This window comes from Dermacentor variabilis, chromosome 2, assembly GCF_050947875.1.
Source record: "Dermacentor variabilis isolate Ectoservices chromosome 2, ASM5094787v1, whole genome shotgun sequence".
Lineage (NCBI taxonomy): Eukaryota > Metazoa > Arthropoda > Arachnida > Ixodida > Ixodidae > Dermacentor > Dermacentor variabilis.
Window position 1 is genome coordinate 154,096,177 of NC_134569.1, and position 14,505 is coordinate 154,110,681.

At 46.7% G+C, this 14,505-nt stretch overlaps 1 protein-coding gene across 1 annotated transcript in view; it reads left to right on the forward strand.

Annotated features, from left to right (window-relative positions):
• Positions 1 to 14,505, forward strand: part of LOC142571036 (potassium/sodium hyperpolarization-activated cyclic nucleotide-gated channel 1-like) — a 50,438-nt gene that overhangs the window by 9,029 nt on the left and 26,904 nt on the right. The window contains exons 3-4 of the mRNA XM_075679336.1: positions 5,738 to 5,925; positions 8,212 to 8,381. Of these exons, the coding sequence (XP_075535451.1) occupies positions 5,738 to 5,925; positions 8,212 to 8,381 (358 nt within the window). The remainder of the gene's footprint in view (positions 1 to 5,737; positions 5,926 to 8,211; positions 8,382 to 14,505) is intronic.

Here is a 14,505-nt window from a genome sequence, read left to right on the forward strand (position 1 = left end):
GCCCTGATACGTCATATTGACGTCATGAATTCTAATCTACTACTTGATCATACTTGTTCCACTGATCATCATACTTGATCATCTAATCATACTTGTTCCACTGCCCCGGCTCAGTATATAAAGCATAAATTCTTTAAAACTTGGGAGTTCAGTCTTTACTTCTTTAGAGTGCAATTTGATCAGTCTTTACCGATAACAAGTCAATTGGGTTCAAGCAGATGTCGTCAAAATCTATGACGTAACATTGATCTGATGCAGGAACTTCCAGGCATCGTCGCCACCCGTGTTTCGTTTTCGTGTTTCGTGGCCTCACACTCCTCTCATGTCGCCTTGAAGACAAGTCGACTTGTCAAAACGTTGGCTCCCACTTTTATTCTGTTCTTGTTTTTCTCATCGTCTCGCGTTAAGACTAACTTTATTGGCACTGTAGAAGAGTAATTTACTGAAACAGCTAGCGTAATTTCCAGTGCATTACAAATATTTCAAGTGTGCTACAAACGAGATTCACAACGTGAATTCGACATGCGAGCGCACCAACTCGAGCGACAGGCGTTGAAGGCACGTAAGATTCTCCTCTAGCCGTGACCTCATCATCTAGCCGTGATCACGATCATCATCAGCAGCAGCAGCCTGTTTAAGGTTCACTGCAGGACGATGGCCTCTCCCTGCGATCTCCAATTACCCCTGTCCTGCGCCAACCGATTCCAACTAGCGCCCGCGAATTTCCTAATTTGATCGCTTCACCTAGTCTTTTGTCGTCCTCGATTGCGTTTTCCTTCTCTTGGTATCCATTCTATAACCCTAATAGTCCAACAGTTGTCTAACCGGCGCATTACATGACCTGCCCTGCTCTTCTTCTTGATGTCATGAGGATATCGTCTATACCCGTTTGCGCTCTGATCCAAACTGCCCTCTTTCTGTCTCCTAACGTTATGCCTAGCAATTGTCGTTCCATCGCTCTTTGTGCGGTCCTTAACTTGTTCTCAAGCTTCTTTGTCAGTCTCCAAGTCTCTGCCCCATATGTCAGCACTGGTAAAATGCACTGATTGTACACCTTCCTTTTCAATGATAATGGTAAGTTTCCAGTCAGGAGCTGGCAATGTCTGCCTTATGCGATCCGAACCATTTTTATTCTTCTGTGATTTCCTTCTCATGATCAGGGTTCCCTGTAATTAATTAACCTGCGTAAACTTACTCCTTCACAGACTCTAGAGACCGACTGGCAATCTTGAACTCTTGTTCCTTTGCCCGGCTATTTATCTTTATCTTTGTCTTCTGCATATTAATCTTCAACCCCACTCTTACACTTTCTCTGCTAAGGTCGCCAATCATTTGTTGTAACTCGTCTGCATTGTTGCTGAATAAAACAATGTCATCGGCAAACCGAAGGTTGCTGAGATATTCGCCATCGATCTTTACTTCTAAGCCTTCCCAGTTTAATAGCTTTATTCCTAAGCACGCAGTGAATAGCATTGGAGAGATTGTGTCTCCCTGTCTGACCCCTTTCTTTATAGGTATCTTCCTGCTTTTCTTATGTAGAATTAAGGTAGCTGTAGAACTTCTGTAGATATTTTCCAAGGTATTTACGTAAGCGTTCTGTACTCCTTGATTATGTAATGCCTCTATGACTGCTGGTATCTCTACTGAATCAAATGCCTTTTCGTAATCCATGAAAGCCATATAGAGAGGCTTATTGTACTCTGCGGATTTCTCGATAACCTGATTGATGACATGGATGTGATCCATTGTAGAGTAGCGCTTCCTGAAGCCAGCCTGTTCCCTTGGTTGACTAAAGTCCAGTGTTGCCCTTATTCTACCGGAGAATATTTTAGTAAATATTTGATATAATACTGGGAGTAAGCTAATGGACCTATAATTTTTCAATTCTTTAACGTCTCCCTTTTTGTGGATTAGTATAATGTTTGCATTCTTCCAATTTTCTGGGACCCTTGCAGTCGATAGACACTTCTTATAAAGAGCCGCCAGTTTTCCAAGCAATATGCATCCTCCATCTTTGGTTAAATCGACTGTTATTCCATCTTCTCCTGCAGCTCTTCCTCGTTTCATGTCTTGCAGGGCCCTTCTGACCTCATCGCAAGTTATAGGAGGAGTTTCTGTATCCTGTTAATTACTGTTTGTAATTGAGGTATCCTGACTCCTATGGGTACTGTACAGGTCAGTATAGAATTCTTCCACTGCTTTTACTATATCTTCGAGATTGCTGATGATATTACCCCGCTTATCTTTTAGTGCGTACATCTTGGTTTGTCCTACGCCAAGTTTCTTTCTCACTGATTTCAGGCTGCGTCCATTTTCTACGGCTTCTTCAGTCTTTCTCACGTTATAGTTTCGAATCTCACTTATTTTCGCATTGTTGATCAGTTTTGACAGTTCCGTGAATTATATCTTCTCTTGAGTTGGACACTTTCATTTTTTGTCGCTTCTTAATTAGGTCCTTTGTTACTTGGGAGAGTTTGCCCACTGGTTGCCTTGGTGCCTGACCTTCCACTTCAATTGCTGCCTCTGAAGTCAGCCTAGTTACAGTTTCATTCATTAGCTGCATGTCATCATCACCTCTCTGTTCTTAAGGCTGCATATTTGTTTGCAAGTACCAGCCTGAAGTTGTCTGCTTTTACCCTTACTGCCTCAAGGTTTACCTATTTTTTCTTGACCAATTGTGCTCTTTCTCTTCAAATTGAGGTGAATCCTAGCCCTCACTAACTTATGATACTGCACTTTACCCTGCCTATCACTTCTACATCCTGCACTATGCAGGGATCAGCAGAAAGTATGAAGTCAATTTCATTTCTTGTTTCACCATTGGGGCTTTTCCAGGTCCACTTTGTGTTGCTACGCTTCTTGAAAAGGTGTTCAATATTCGAAGCTTATTCCTTTCTGCGAAATCTACCAGCATCTCTCTTCTAGCGTTCCTAGAATCGATGCCGTAGTTGCTAATTGCTTGTTCCCCAGCATGCCTTTTCCCCACTTTTGCATTGAAGTCGCCCATTGTTATAGTATAGTGAGTTTGCACTTTCCTCATCGCTAATTCAACATCTTCATGAAACTGATCTACTTCCTCATCGTCGTAACTGGATGTTGGAGCGTAGGCTTGTATTACCTTTAATCTATACCTCTTATTAAGCTTGATTACGACTACACCTACCCTCTCATTAATGCTTGTAGAATTCGTCAATGTTGCCCGCTATGTCCTTACGCATTGGGAATCCTAACCCGTGTGGCTTCTTATCTAGAAGACCTCTATAGCAGAGGACATGTCCGTTATTCAGCAATGTATAAGCCTCGCCCGTTCTTCTAATCTCACTAAGGCTGATGATATCCCAAACAATGTCTGATAATTCCTCAAAGAGTCCTGCTAAGCCAGCCTCACTCGGGAGGGTTCAGCTGTTAAACCTTGCAAGGGTCAGTTTCTATTGGCGGCCTGTCCGGATCCAGAGAGTCTTAGCACCCTCTGCTGCGTTACAGGTCTGACCGCCACCTTGGTCAGGTGCTCCGCAGCTGCTGGGGACTGAGGGCCATTGGGTAATTGAGTGAGCCATGTGGGAGGGGGTGGCCGAATACTGCACCTGGGAGGCCAATTCCTGTTCTGGTGAGGGAGTGTCTTCTTGAAGCTTAGTAGGTTTTCCTAATTTGTATGTACCTGGGTTAGAATAACCCCACTCCCACTCGGCATCTTTTGCCGGTGGCAGGCGTCACTCCAACCCTGCAGATGTCATGATAGAATCGATCACGATAGATGGAAACATTTCGCAAAGGGCGAATGAAAAAAAGTATTAAAAAAGGAACGCTGATGTACTTAGATTTAAGTGCACGTTAGAAATACACTGGTTGTCAAAATTAATCCCGAACTCTCTACTACCGACTGTGCAGCGCCAGGACATTAAGCCCTACAATAATAATAATAATAAATTGAACGAAAGTTTCAAAGCGCACTCGCGCGGCTGGAAGGGCTTAACGTATTTACTCTAACGCACGCCTACACTTTTCCTTAAAAAAATATGCTACGGACCTCGAGGGTCGGCTTATATTCGAGGATACGGTTTGTGAGGAATTATTCGGGCACTGCTGACCCCAGAAAGGTCTCTGCCACGAGATACACGAAGATGTTGGTGATCTCTTAACACAACGAAAAGCGGGAGTGTCCGTATCGACGTAAGTCATACAGATGGAAATAAAGAAAGTCACAACAGTTTGAGGCATCACTCGTAAGAAGTTCAGGAAGCCTGTCAATGTACTTCGACGAGCCTACTTCGCTTAGTCAGCATATTATACTAAACTACTGGGTCGCGGTGGCATGGGATGAAATTCCGGCCCATCTAAGGATGCGAGCACATCGAAAGCTCCAGCATCTCAAGGATGCTGCATGTTATTTTGGCAGCCGAAGCCCCCCCTCCCATTTTTTTTCAGCTTGCCTTTTCTGACCTTCCGAATTTCGGGAGTCGGCCTAGAATCGAGGCCACCCGAGATTTCAATAAATTCAGTAAGCTCTAACAAACACGCTAAACGGTGCTACTGCGACAGTGTATTTCACAAAACCCAGGGTGATAATCTTAAGTTTCATGGAATTTCTCAGAATAGCAGGTTGCTGTTAATCCTAGTCCTTAAGCCGGATTATCCAGAGAGGCGGACATTACTTTCGCGAAAAATCAAAACACGTATTCAACGAATTAACAAAAATCACTGATTATCATTTCAATTCATTACTTAGCGCGGCACATATTGCAATTTACGAATTGTAGCCGATGAGCTTGCAAAACATATCCACTTGGGATGGATTTCCAGAATGACGCTAGTTTGGAGACATGCTACAGCAAATTCGACAGTAAACGTGCATCGTTCTTCCACTTACTTTTTTACCAAAACAATCTTTTATGCATCGAAGCACAAAAATAATTGAAACTCCCATGTATTTCGTTCCACACTTTGGAAAATACCTCGAAACTGGTGTCATTCTCGGAAAATAAGTTCAAGTGGATATGTCTTGCAAGCTCACCGGCTAAAATTCGTAAATTGCAATATATACCGTAAAATCACTAATTAAGAAGTTGCTTAGTGAATTTTTTGCTAGTTGAGTATGTGTTTAGATTTCTCGTTCTAGATTTCCACCTCTTAGAATAATCGAGTTTAAGGACAAAAATTACGCTACCTGCCACAGACGATTCCTAAGAATCAACCTGATTACCAATGAAAACAGGACACCACCATTGCTAATGGCTCATAACTACGTGTCACCGCGCATTGAACGCAGACACAAGGTTGGTATCCCAGTTTCAAGAACTAATCTGCATCGTTTATTCCCGTCGTCTCCTGTCGTCTCCCGTCGACTCCATCTAAGATGTCACAATGTCTGCACATTGTCGTCACCCCTACCTAACAACTTCGTGGTATTTTTTTCTCCACTTTCTTATTTTCCATCGTCATCCCCGTCTTCCTGTAATGCATGAACGACCTTGAAAGTAAATACATTAAAAAACTCGAAAGAGCATAAAAGTGGATTTGCCGTTTCCGTCCGCCCGTCGTGTCGTCTCAATTGTCATCGACGTTATCGCTTCGTCATCGTCAGGTCACTTCCTCGTCAGCTTCGTGCTCGCGATAGGAGGGTAAGAAACAAAACTTTTCCTCAAACCACCGCTGGGACTCGAACTTGTGTAGCGCGGCCTTGCGTATCAGTTCGCCATATACTATGCCCGATTGGTGACGCGTTCTTCTGTCGACGCAGGACAAAGACGTGGAGCGTCGACTCGTGGCGATGTTCAAGCGGCAGCTCAAGACGTTCCTGTTCCCGCCGAGGAAGCGACAGGGCTTCGTGTTCCCTCTAGACTACGACGACAAAAGCATTCTCGACGGTCGTTCCATCCGCGAGGAGCGCCACTTCCCGTGGATGATACACCCCAAGACCACTTTCAGGTTGGCGCGCTGTTCTCGGTTCCTTAATTCTGTACGCCACGTGACATTTTGCTCTTGCAGGGCGGGACGTGTGTTTGGTCGGGCGCATGATCCACATCAAACGAATCTCGCAAAGCTACGCGTCCTCAATTCTCATTTCTCGTCTAATGGTGCCACAGAAACTGAACGATTGGGGACGTAGAAATAAGTAGACACGGTGGATACAATCGCCGGCTCTCAGCTCAGGGTTCAATCCGAAACTATAGTAACACGAGTTGGCACGAAGTGATGTCACGATTGGGCGATGAAATTAGGCGGCGCTAGTTGTCTACCCAGTGTCGGCCTTTTCCACCCTCTTTTTACTTTCCACTGCACCATTACACTAGAAATGAACCCGTACCAACTACTCCAACTTTCAGCGCTGCTGAATGAATCCTGATGCTCAGTGTTGCCAGTCCAAAATAAGGTGCATGAAGCTTGTGACGCTTCTTTACTCACTTCATATACAGTGAATAATTCCCTACGCAAACTTCTGGGATTATGATAATATTGCACTGAACAGTAAATTTAGGCCTTTCGCAAATTTCTGAATCCCTCTGAATCGGGTAACCCTCGCCCTACTGATATAGTGCGGGCGATATTAGATTACAGATGAAATTGCGGACCTTATCGATCTCAAGCAACGGACGGCTTACGCCATAGAGGAGGGGGAGGGCGCTGCGGATTAATTCCGACCACCCGCAACACGAGCGTTTTGCAACTTCCTTCCGAAGTCGGGAGTCGGACCTGAGTCTTCGAGCTCGTCGGCATAACGTCATAACCACTGAGCCAATGCGATGGGTCACCGTGTAACAGAGGACGCGCCCATTGACTTCAGTATTCGGAAATACTGTGGTGTCATGCAAACAGGGCATAACGTCGCAGATAGGGCTTGCGCCGTGGGAGTGGCCGAGTTTGAAGGCATGTGGTGTTGTCGCCCTTTAAGAAATTAATGGTAGGTGCAAATTTAATGAAGACTGGATCGCTTGCGTCAGTTTGTTTAGCCTTCGACACGTCATGTTTTATTTCGTCAGAGTCACTTGCGAATTTAGGAGAGGTTTGTGAAGCCCTGATTTTGTGACGGAATCGACGGCAGACCTTTATTATTTGCACGCAGGAGAGTCCATTTCTTCCCCACGGCAATTACAACGCTTGTAAACACGGCTTATGCGCTTCAATACAGGCGTGACAAGCGCGCATCCGAAACGCTCTGGCTGCGCACTTTTAGGTGGCTCTACCGTTTACGCCAGTCAAACATTTCATCGAATCACATACCTTCGTCCTTCGCACGAGTTGCAGCTTCTTCGACAGTCCTGCGTAGTATATGGTCGCATAAGAAAACCGTCCTAATGTTCATCTAAACAGAGAGCTGTGCAAGTTGGTATGGTTCCATCTTAGCAAAAAACTGCGTGAAAAAAAATGTTCATCTTCCTTTCTACTGGCGACAGTCATTACGCAGGTCAGTTGCGAGTTTCGCTTAATGTATGCTTGTTCGGTCGGTCGGTGACCACAACGCCACCGAGTTGCAATGCAGCGCAGTGCGAGTATTCTGCAAGCGTTCGCATTATGCGACGCAATGAGCCTCCAGACTGTGAGCTATACAGGGTGTTTCAGCGAACACTGTCAAATTTTTTTTTAAATTGCCTGTCGCAGACAGCACATTTCTAGTCCATAAGCTGGTCTACTCGAAGAGACGGACATTACTTGCACGAAAAACTGAAATGCACCATCGACTAATTAACAAAAATTTACTCATTAAGTTTTTTAGCCCGTCGCCTTAGGCGCCATATTGCAATTTAGAAATTCTGGCGGGTGAGACTGGAAGGCACTTGGGAAGAACTGTGCGGATGACACCATTTACGAGATATGCGCCGTCATACTTGCGGTAAATGTGCACTGTCGTTCAACTTACTTTCTTAACAAAGCGTCGTTTTATGCACTGAAGGACAAGGGTAACGGGAGCACGAATGCATTTCTGTGCAAACTTTGGAAATTAGTATCTCGAAACTTGCGTCATCGTGAGAATTCACGATGACACCATTGATGCATTTTTCAAAATTTTTAAAGGTACTTTCCCATTGGCTGTCGCCATTATATCTCGTTCTTTGTCGAAATCGCAGACTCTCGTAGTGTTTCTTGATTGAAGCGTTCTAACTTTAATCCTGCTGCCGCAACAGGATTCACTCTTGCAGCATTTGTTAAGCGTAGCATTCGCTGATGCTCAAATCCCGCCGATCAAGCTCATTAACGAACGTCCGTTGGGCGCAGGAACGCGTGGGACTTGTGCATGTTGGTGATGAGCTTCGCCAGCGTTATCCTCGTGCCTCTGAACGTGGCCTACTTTGAGACCGTGCAGGAGGAGCGACTCGAATGGCGCATCTTCAACATCGCCTCCGACCTGCTCTTCTTCGCTGACGTTATCTTCAACTTCAGAACAGGTAACGCGGACGTCGAATGCTGCCCGGGCGCTTACTCGTGTCGTGGCTATCGCACGAATTCACTCGGGAAGTCGCCACTAAGGCGCTCTCTGTCGAAAGGCGCAGAGCGCTTTTTATATGCAGGCACCCACCACCGGTTAAATGTTTCAACTGGAGACCCTTGCGGGCCTTGGCTTCGCTGCAAGTTGACGTCGTTCTTCGCGTATGCCTCCTCCTAAGTATTGGCACCCACCTTCTAGCGGCGGATTTTTCACTGCAACAGCAGCTAAGTGAGAGCCAAAACTGGGTTAGGTGTACCCGTTCACCGATCTTTCGCGTTCAGTGTCGGCGTGAGGCGGCCTGCTCGTACTTTCCCTACAACTGGGGATCGAGTTCACGAACCCTGCGGCAATGTGCAGTTAGAAGTCGGACGCGCTAACTGTGCAGCTATCGCGCTAGTTTGGCCCTAGGCAACTTATGCAGGGATTTCTGCAACACGAGCGCTGTGAAAGCGGTGTGTGTTTACTTATTTCGGAGGCCGCTGCAAACAAGTCTAGGCCCATTCTATTCGCTTGCACTTTCCGAACTACTAGTGCAGGAACTGCTGCAGTTCGCTATTCGTTTCACCAGTTCAACAGGGCGGCATGTAGGTGTCGCCATTCGTTTTACACAGTGCAGGCTCCGTGCAGGACGAGTTCAGAGTATTCTCTGCACTTATCGGAGAGCTATAGAGCAAGGCTCGCGTAGGTTGTGCTACGCTGGTTGTGCACAAACAAGAATGTCACTGAGGTGGCGGGAACTAAGTTCCTGAAGTGCATGGCGAATCGAAAAAACCTATATCGTAGCGGACAAAGGCGACGTATTGCACATTGAAAAAAAATATTCTGGAGGAAGTGACGGCACAAGATATGAGAACCAGCTGCTGTCGCATTAAATGCGTTTACGGCTGGAGGAATTGCAGAAGTTTGCAAATTTTCAGGGCAACACAAAGTACAACATCGCCACGACTTCTTAACGAGGACAAAACTGAAGAACAGAGAAAGACAAGCGCCGATTTTCAACCGAGGATCTTTATTGGGAACGAAATATATATACATGTTGCGGAATGCAAAGAAACAATGAAGAAATAAGCTAGAAGAACGGCACTTTATTGCACGTTTGCAATAAATATTCTAGTCGAGAGTCAGCGTTTGTCTCTCTGTTCTTTGGTTCTGTCGTCGTTGAAGAAGTGGCGATGTTATAGTTTGAACTGTGCAGAACAAACTATCCCAATCTTAGATCTTAAAGTGATATAGCAGCACGGGAATTGAGGCGTGAATAAATGAGAGAATTAAGTTCATAAACTACATCATACCGCCATCGTTTTCGCGCCTTGATCACATCGTCGTCATGCTGTGGTTCCCGCCGTCTACAGTCGTCGTCTTCGTCACGCACACTCGCATTTACAAGGTGCGCCGTAAATAATGTCACACGCTTCTATCAAAAATTGTGCCTCTAATATTTTTTAACAGTTCGGCACATACTTTCATCAAACATTCTTAAATCTTGCTTCTGTAATTCTACTATATTTGATGCTGGCTTGCTTGTTTTTTCGGAAAATGATTCATCCTGGATGACATCGACCCGCAATCTCGTCATTGATCGAGGCCGGACACTTTTCTTCCGAGGTCGCCAAAATTTAAAAAATTCAGTGCTAGATTGTCCACCGGGTTCTCAAGCGTGGCACTCTTATGGACGCAACCCGCAGTGGTCGTCCTGTCTCTGTGGCCACTTGTCACCTTAATAACATTCTGAGGAATACAATCTAATGACAGCCACGGAGCAGTATCATAAATGCGGTCTCGGAGCTGATTGTGTTGGCGGCAACAACGACAAGAGCCGTGCGAAGGGACCTTAAGGCGTTTCCTTATAAGTTCCAGAGGACTGATGGAAGTGTAGGGTAAAGGAAGATGGGGAAAATGCCGGCTGCTGTTGGTACGGACGGCGAATGGGGAACACTTGGAAGAAAATTTTCAGGCTGGAAACCCGCCACAACAGTCGCAACTCTCGTGTGCTTGTTTCGACGTCAGAGTTCGCTAACAAAGCCAATTGGACAGTTTTTCGAAACGCCCATGCGATGTGTGTCATGGTTGAGCTGGGGTAACCACCACTGGCCGCATTTATCTTGTTTCTTTTTTTTTTTTTTTGACAACAGGGGCAAAGATCGACTCTCACTCATACCTCAAAGATATTCTAGAGCTTCACTTGCTGCTCTTATCACTGTCCCAGTTCGGCAAGTAGTGTTGGACTTTGCAACATGCAGAACGGCGCCTTAGCAAAAACAATCGAAGAGCAGATCACCACCCCAGCAGTAGAGTCGCGCTCTCACGCCCGATTTCATTCCAGCTGAAGAATGGGCGGCGAGCTACCCCGAAATAGACCCTATAGACTACTGTGTGTGGGCTATTCTTAAAAAGGAGGGCTATGCCCTTCAACACACTAGCATGGTAGTCCTGAAAGCATCGCTGTAGCGAGCATGGAGAAACATTTTCCTGGGAATACAATGCGTTTAAAGGCCGCAGTCAAGGCCAAGAGCGGATACATGGAATGAAATGTATTATGTTGCATATCTAAAATATCGGGTAAATTTCCGTCGTCCCGTCCGCGTCGGCAAGTGCCGAAGCCCCCACCCCTGCCAGAAGACGACTTCAAAGTGGTTCTCCGACCGCATGACGGATTCAATACAGCCGGCTGGAGCTCCGCGCTCATCACCGACAACATCATGAGAACGGCCGCTGTGGAAGTGGCAACGCAGCTAGAAGACACGATCCGAATCAACACCAGCCAAAATATCATTATTGTCAGCACACCAAGAGAAGACAACGCCGTCAAATACAGCCAAATCAAGGAGCTCAAATTACAGGAGAAGAGATTCAGCATGACTACGTACATTACGGCGCCCGAAAACTCGGCCAAAGGAATCATCCATGGGATTCCGGACTACGACACACAAGAAGACATTATTAGAAGTTTGGCGCGTAATACCCCCCGGGTCCTGCACGCCAGGCGCATGGGCAAGACGTCCTCAGTTATCATCGTTTTTCAAGGTGAAGAAGTACCACACTACGTCAACTACCGAAATACTACGTACCGATGCCTTCTGTACAAGAAGAAGATCGAAGTGTGCGGAATCTGCCGAAAAGTCGGCCACCGGGACGATGTGTGCCCCACCCCGAACGAAAAATGTTGTATCCGGTGCGGCAAGCAAAACCCGCCAACAGACCATGACTGCGAACTAGTATGCGCTATCTGCAACGGCAACCATCTCTCCGGCTCAATGCAATGCAGGAAACGTTTCCAAATCCCCTACATCATCCGACAACGACAGTGGCAGAAACTCTCGGTGGAAGCACAGAACCACCCTAACGAGCGCAGGCAAAGTAGATCGCGAGAACGCCGATCGACGCAGAACAGCCAAGAAACCAGTGCAAGCTTTTTTCCCGGAGGATCGAGCAGTAGGAGCCGATCTCGGTCTTACCCGAGACTAAGCTCAACTCCGAGTGCCACCGACTCCGACGGGACGTCGCGGAACCGGTCGAGTTCCGGGAGACGAACGACCCCGACCAACAGCGGTCCACAGGTGAGCTGGGCTAACACGGTCTCTTCTCCCAACGCTCAGTATCCTAAGATGCAGGCTCTCGAGGCAGAACTCCAACAAATGAGGCAGTTAATAGAACAACAGAGAACCGAAATCACTAAGCAGCGTGCAGAAATCACCCGATTACAACAAAAACAACAGGAGCGCAGTCAAACGCCGCGCCCAACCCCACCATCTAATCCCTCACTCAACACCACAGCACCACCACATAAACGTAAGGCAGAAGATCATACAGACAACTCTTCAGACATATCCCCAAGATTCGAGAAACTAGAACATATGCTTACTGAACTTGCCAACCAGATGCTTCAGCAACATCAGGAGAATGGTGCCCACTTGCAACAAATAAGCGCACGTCTAGACGCTCTGGAAACCAGAACCACCAACCTAGAATCTCGGGTAGCCACGACCGAAGCCAAAGTACTTCGCTGGGAGTCGAGATTTACATCCACGGCCTCCGGCTCCCTTAAGGGCGTGGCATCCAAACCCTATGACCGCCCACCCCTATCCGAAATCTCCAAACCGATCGCTGAACCCTCGCCACCTCAAAATGGCTCACACTCCTAACTACAATATCTGGCAGTGGAACTGCCGTGGGTTTCGCCGCAAACGGGGAAACCTTCAGCAGTTCCTTCGGGGTAAGGCGGCCCCTGATATCATTGCCCTTCAGGAGACGGGAGGCCACGCAAAATTGGCAGGGTACAAATCCTATAATGCTTCTGGGTCGGATTCCACCACCGCTATTCTAGTTCACAGAAATCTAACAGTCATTAAACATGATATTGAAGCAGTCGACATAGACCACGTCTTTATTGAACTCATTCCTAAACGTAAGGAGGATGAAAGCATATTCATTCTTAATGTCTATAGTAGCCCAAAGTGCCGACGTCACAAGTTCGGAACTCTATTCAGGAAGGTTCTCAAAATCTCCCAACAAAAGGCCATATTATTATTAGGTGACTTTAACGCTCCCCACACTGCATGGGGTTACCGCACAGAGGTAGTCAAAGGTCGTAATCTTTGGCTAGAAGCCCAACAACAGGGACTGACTCTCATCACAGACCCCCAGACACCCACCCGTATCGGGAATAGTGTCAGTGTTGACACCACTCCCGACCTAACTTTCATCAAAAACATAGGCAACTATGATTGGACTAATACCGGGGAAAGCCTCGGTAGCGATCATTATATCATAGAAATCCACATTCAGGCGGGTCCACCCCGCAAGAAGGGCAAACGAGTTTCGCTCACGGAATGGGACCGCTTCCGCCAGATTCGGGAGACAACCGCCACCGAGCATATAAACGATCTCGAGGCCTGGATCGGCGATCTCAGAGATTGCGTGAAACGCGCCACGAGGGAAATCCCTGAAGACGATGGTCTGGTAGAGGTGGATAGCCGCCTCCTGCACTTGTGGGAAGCCAAAAATAGCATGCAAACCCGCTGGAAAAAGAATAAACTAAACCGTACACTCCGCTTGCGCATCGCGCAAATTAACATAGAAATCGAGGAATACGCTAACCAATTAACCAAAAACCAATGGGAAAAGGTATGCGACAGCATGCAGGGACAACTCGGTCTAGCCAAAACGTGGAATCTCCTCCGATACCTTATGGACCCGGATAAGAGTAAATCCGAGCAGAGGAAAAGCCTCAATAAGATCACTCACCAATACCAGGGCACGAACGACGAGCTCCTAACAGAGCTTAAAACCCGGTACATAGGCACAAATGCACAAATCCCCCAGAAACCATACACTGGTCCGGAGAATCTTAACCTAGACGCACCCATCCTAGAGGCTGAAGTACGAGCCGTCTTGCTCAAAATCCGAACTAAATCTGCACCAGGCCCCGATGGAATAACGAATAAGTCCCTCCGAAATCTAGACGACGTATCTATCACTGCCCTAACAGAGTACTTCAACCGCTGTTGGGAAACAGGTTCTATCCCCTCGCAGTGGAAGCATGCACAAATAATATTCATACCTAAACATGGTAAGCGACTACAGATCGAGAACTTACGCCCGATCTCTCTGACCTCATGCGTAGGAAAACTCATGGAGCACGTTATACTTAACCGCCTCCACAATTTTGCGGAGGACAACAACTTATTGCCGAACTCCATAATTGGCTTTCGTCCAAAACTTTCCACGCAAGACATCATGCTTCAGCTTAAACACCACGTTCTGGACCACATACCCAAGAATGGTACCCGGGCTGTCCTGGGCCTTGATCTTATAAAGGCCTTTGACAACGTAGCGCATCAGGCTATACTAGAGAATCTGCAGTACCTAGGTGTGGGCCAGAGGACCTACAACTACATCAAAGATTTCCTCAACCACCGCACAGCGGAACTAAGAATAGGAGAACTACAATCGGACAAGATCCCTCTTGGAAGTCGTGGCACACCGCAGGGATCAGTCTTATCCCCGTTCCTCTTTAATTTAGCGATGATCAGATTACCGGAACAACTTAATCACATTCCAGGTCTACACCACAGTCTGTATGC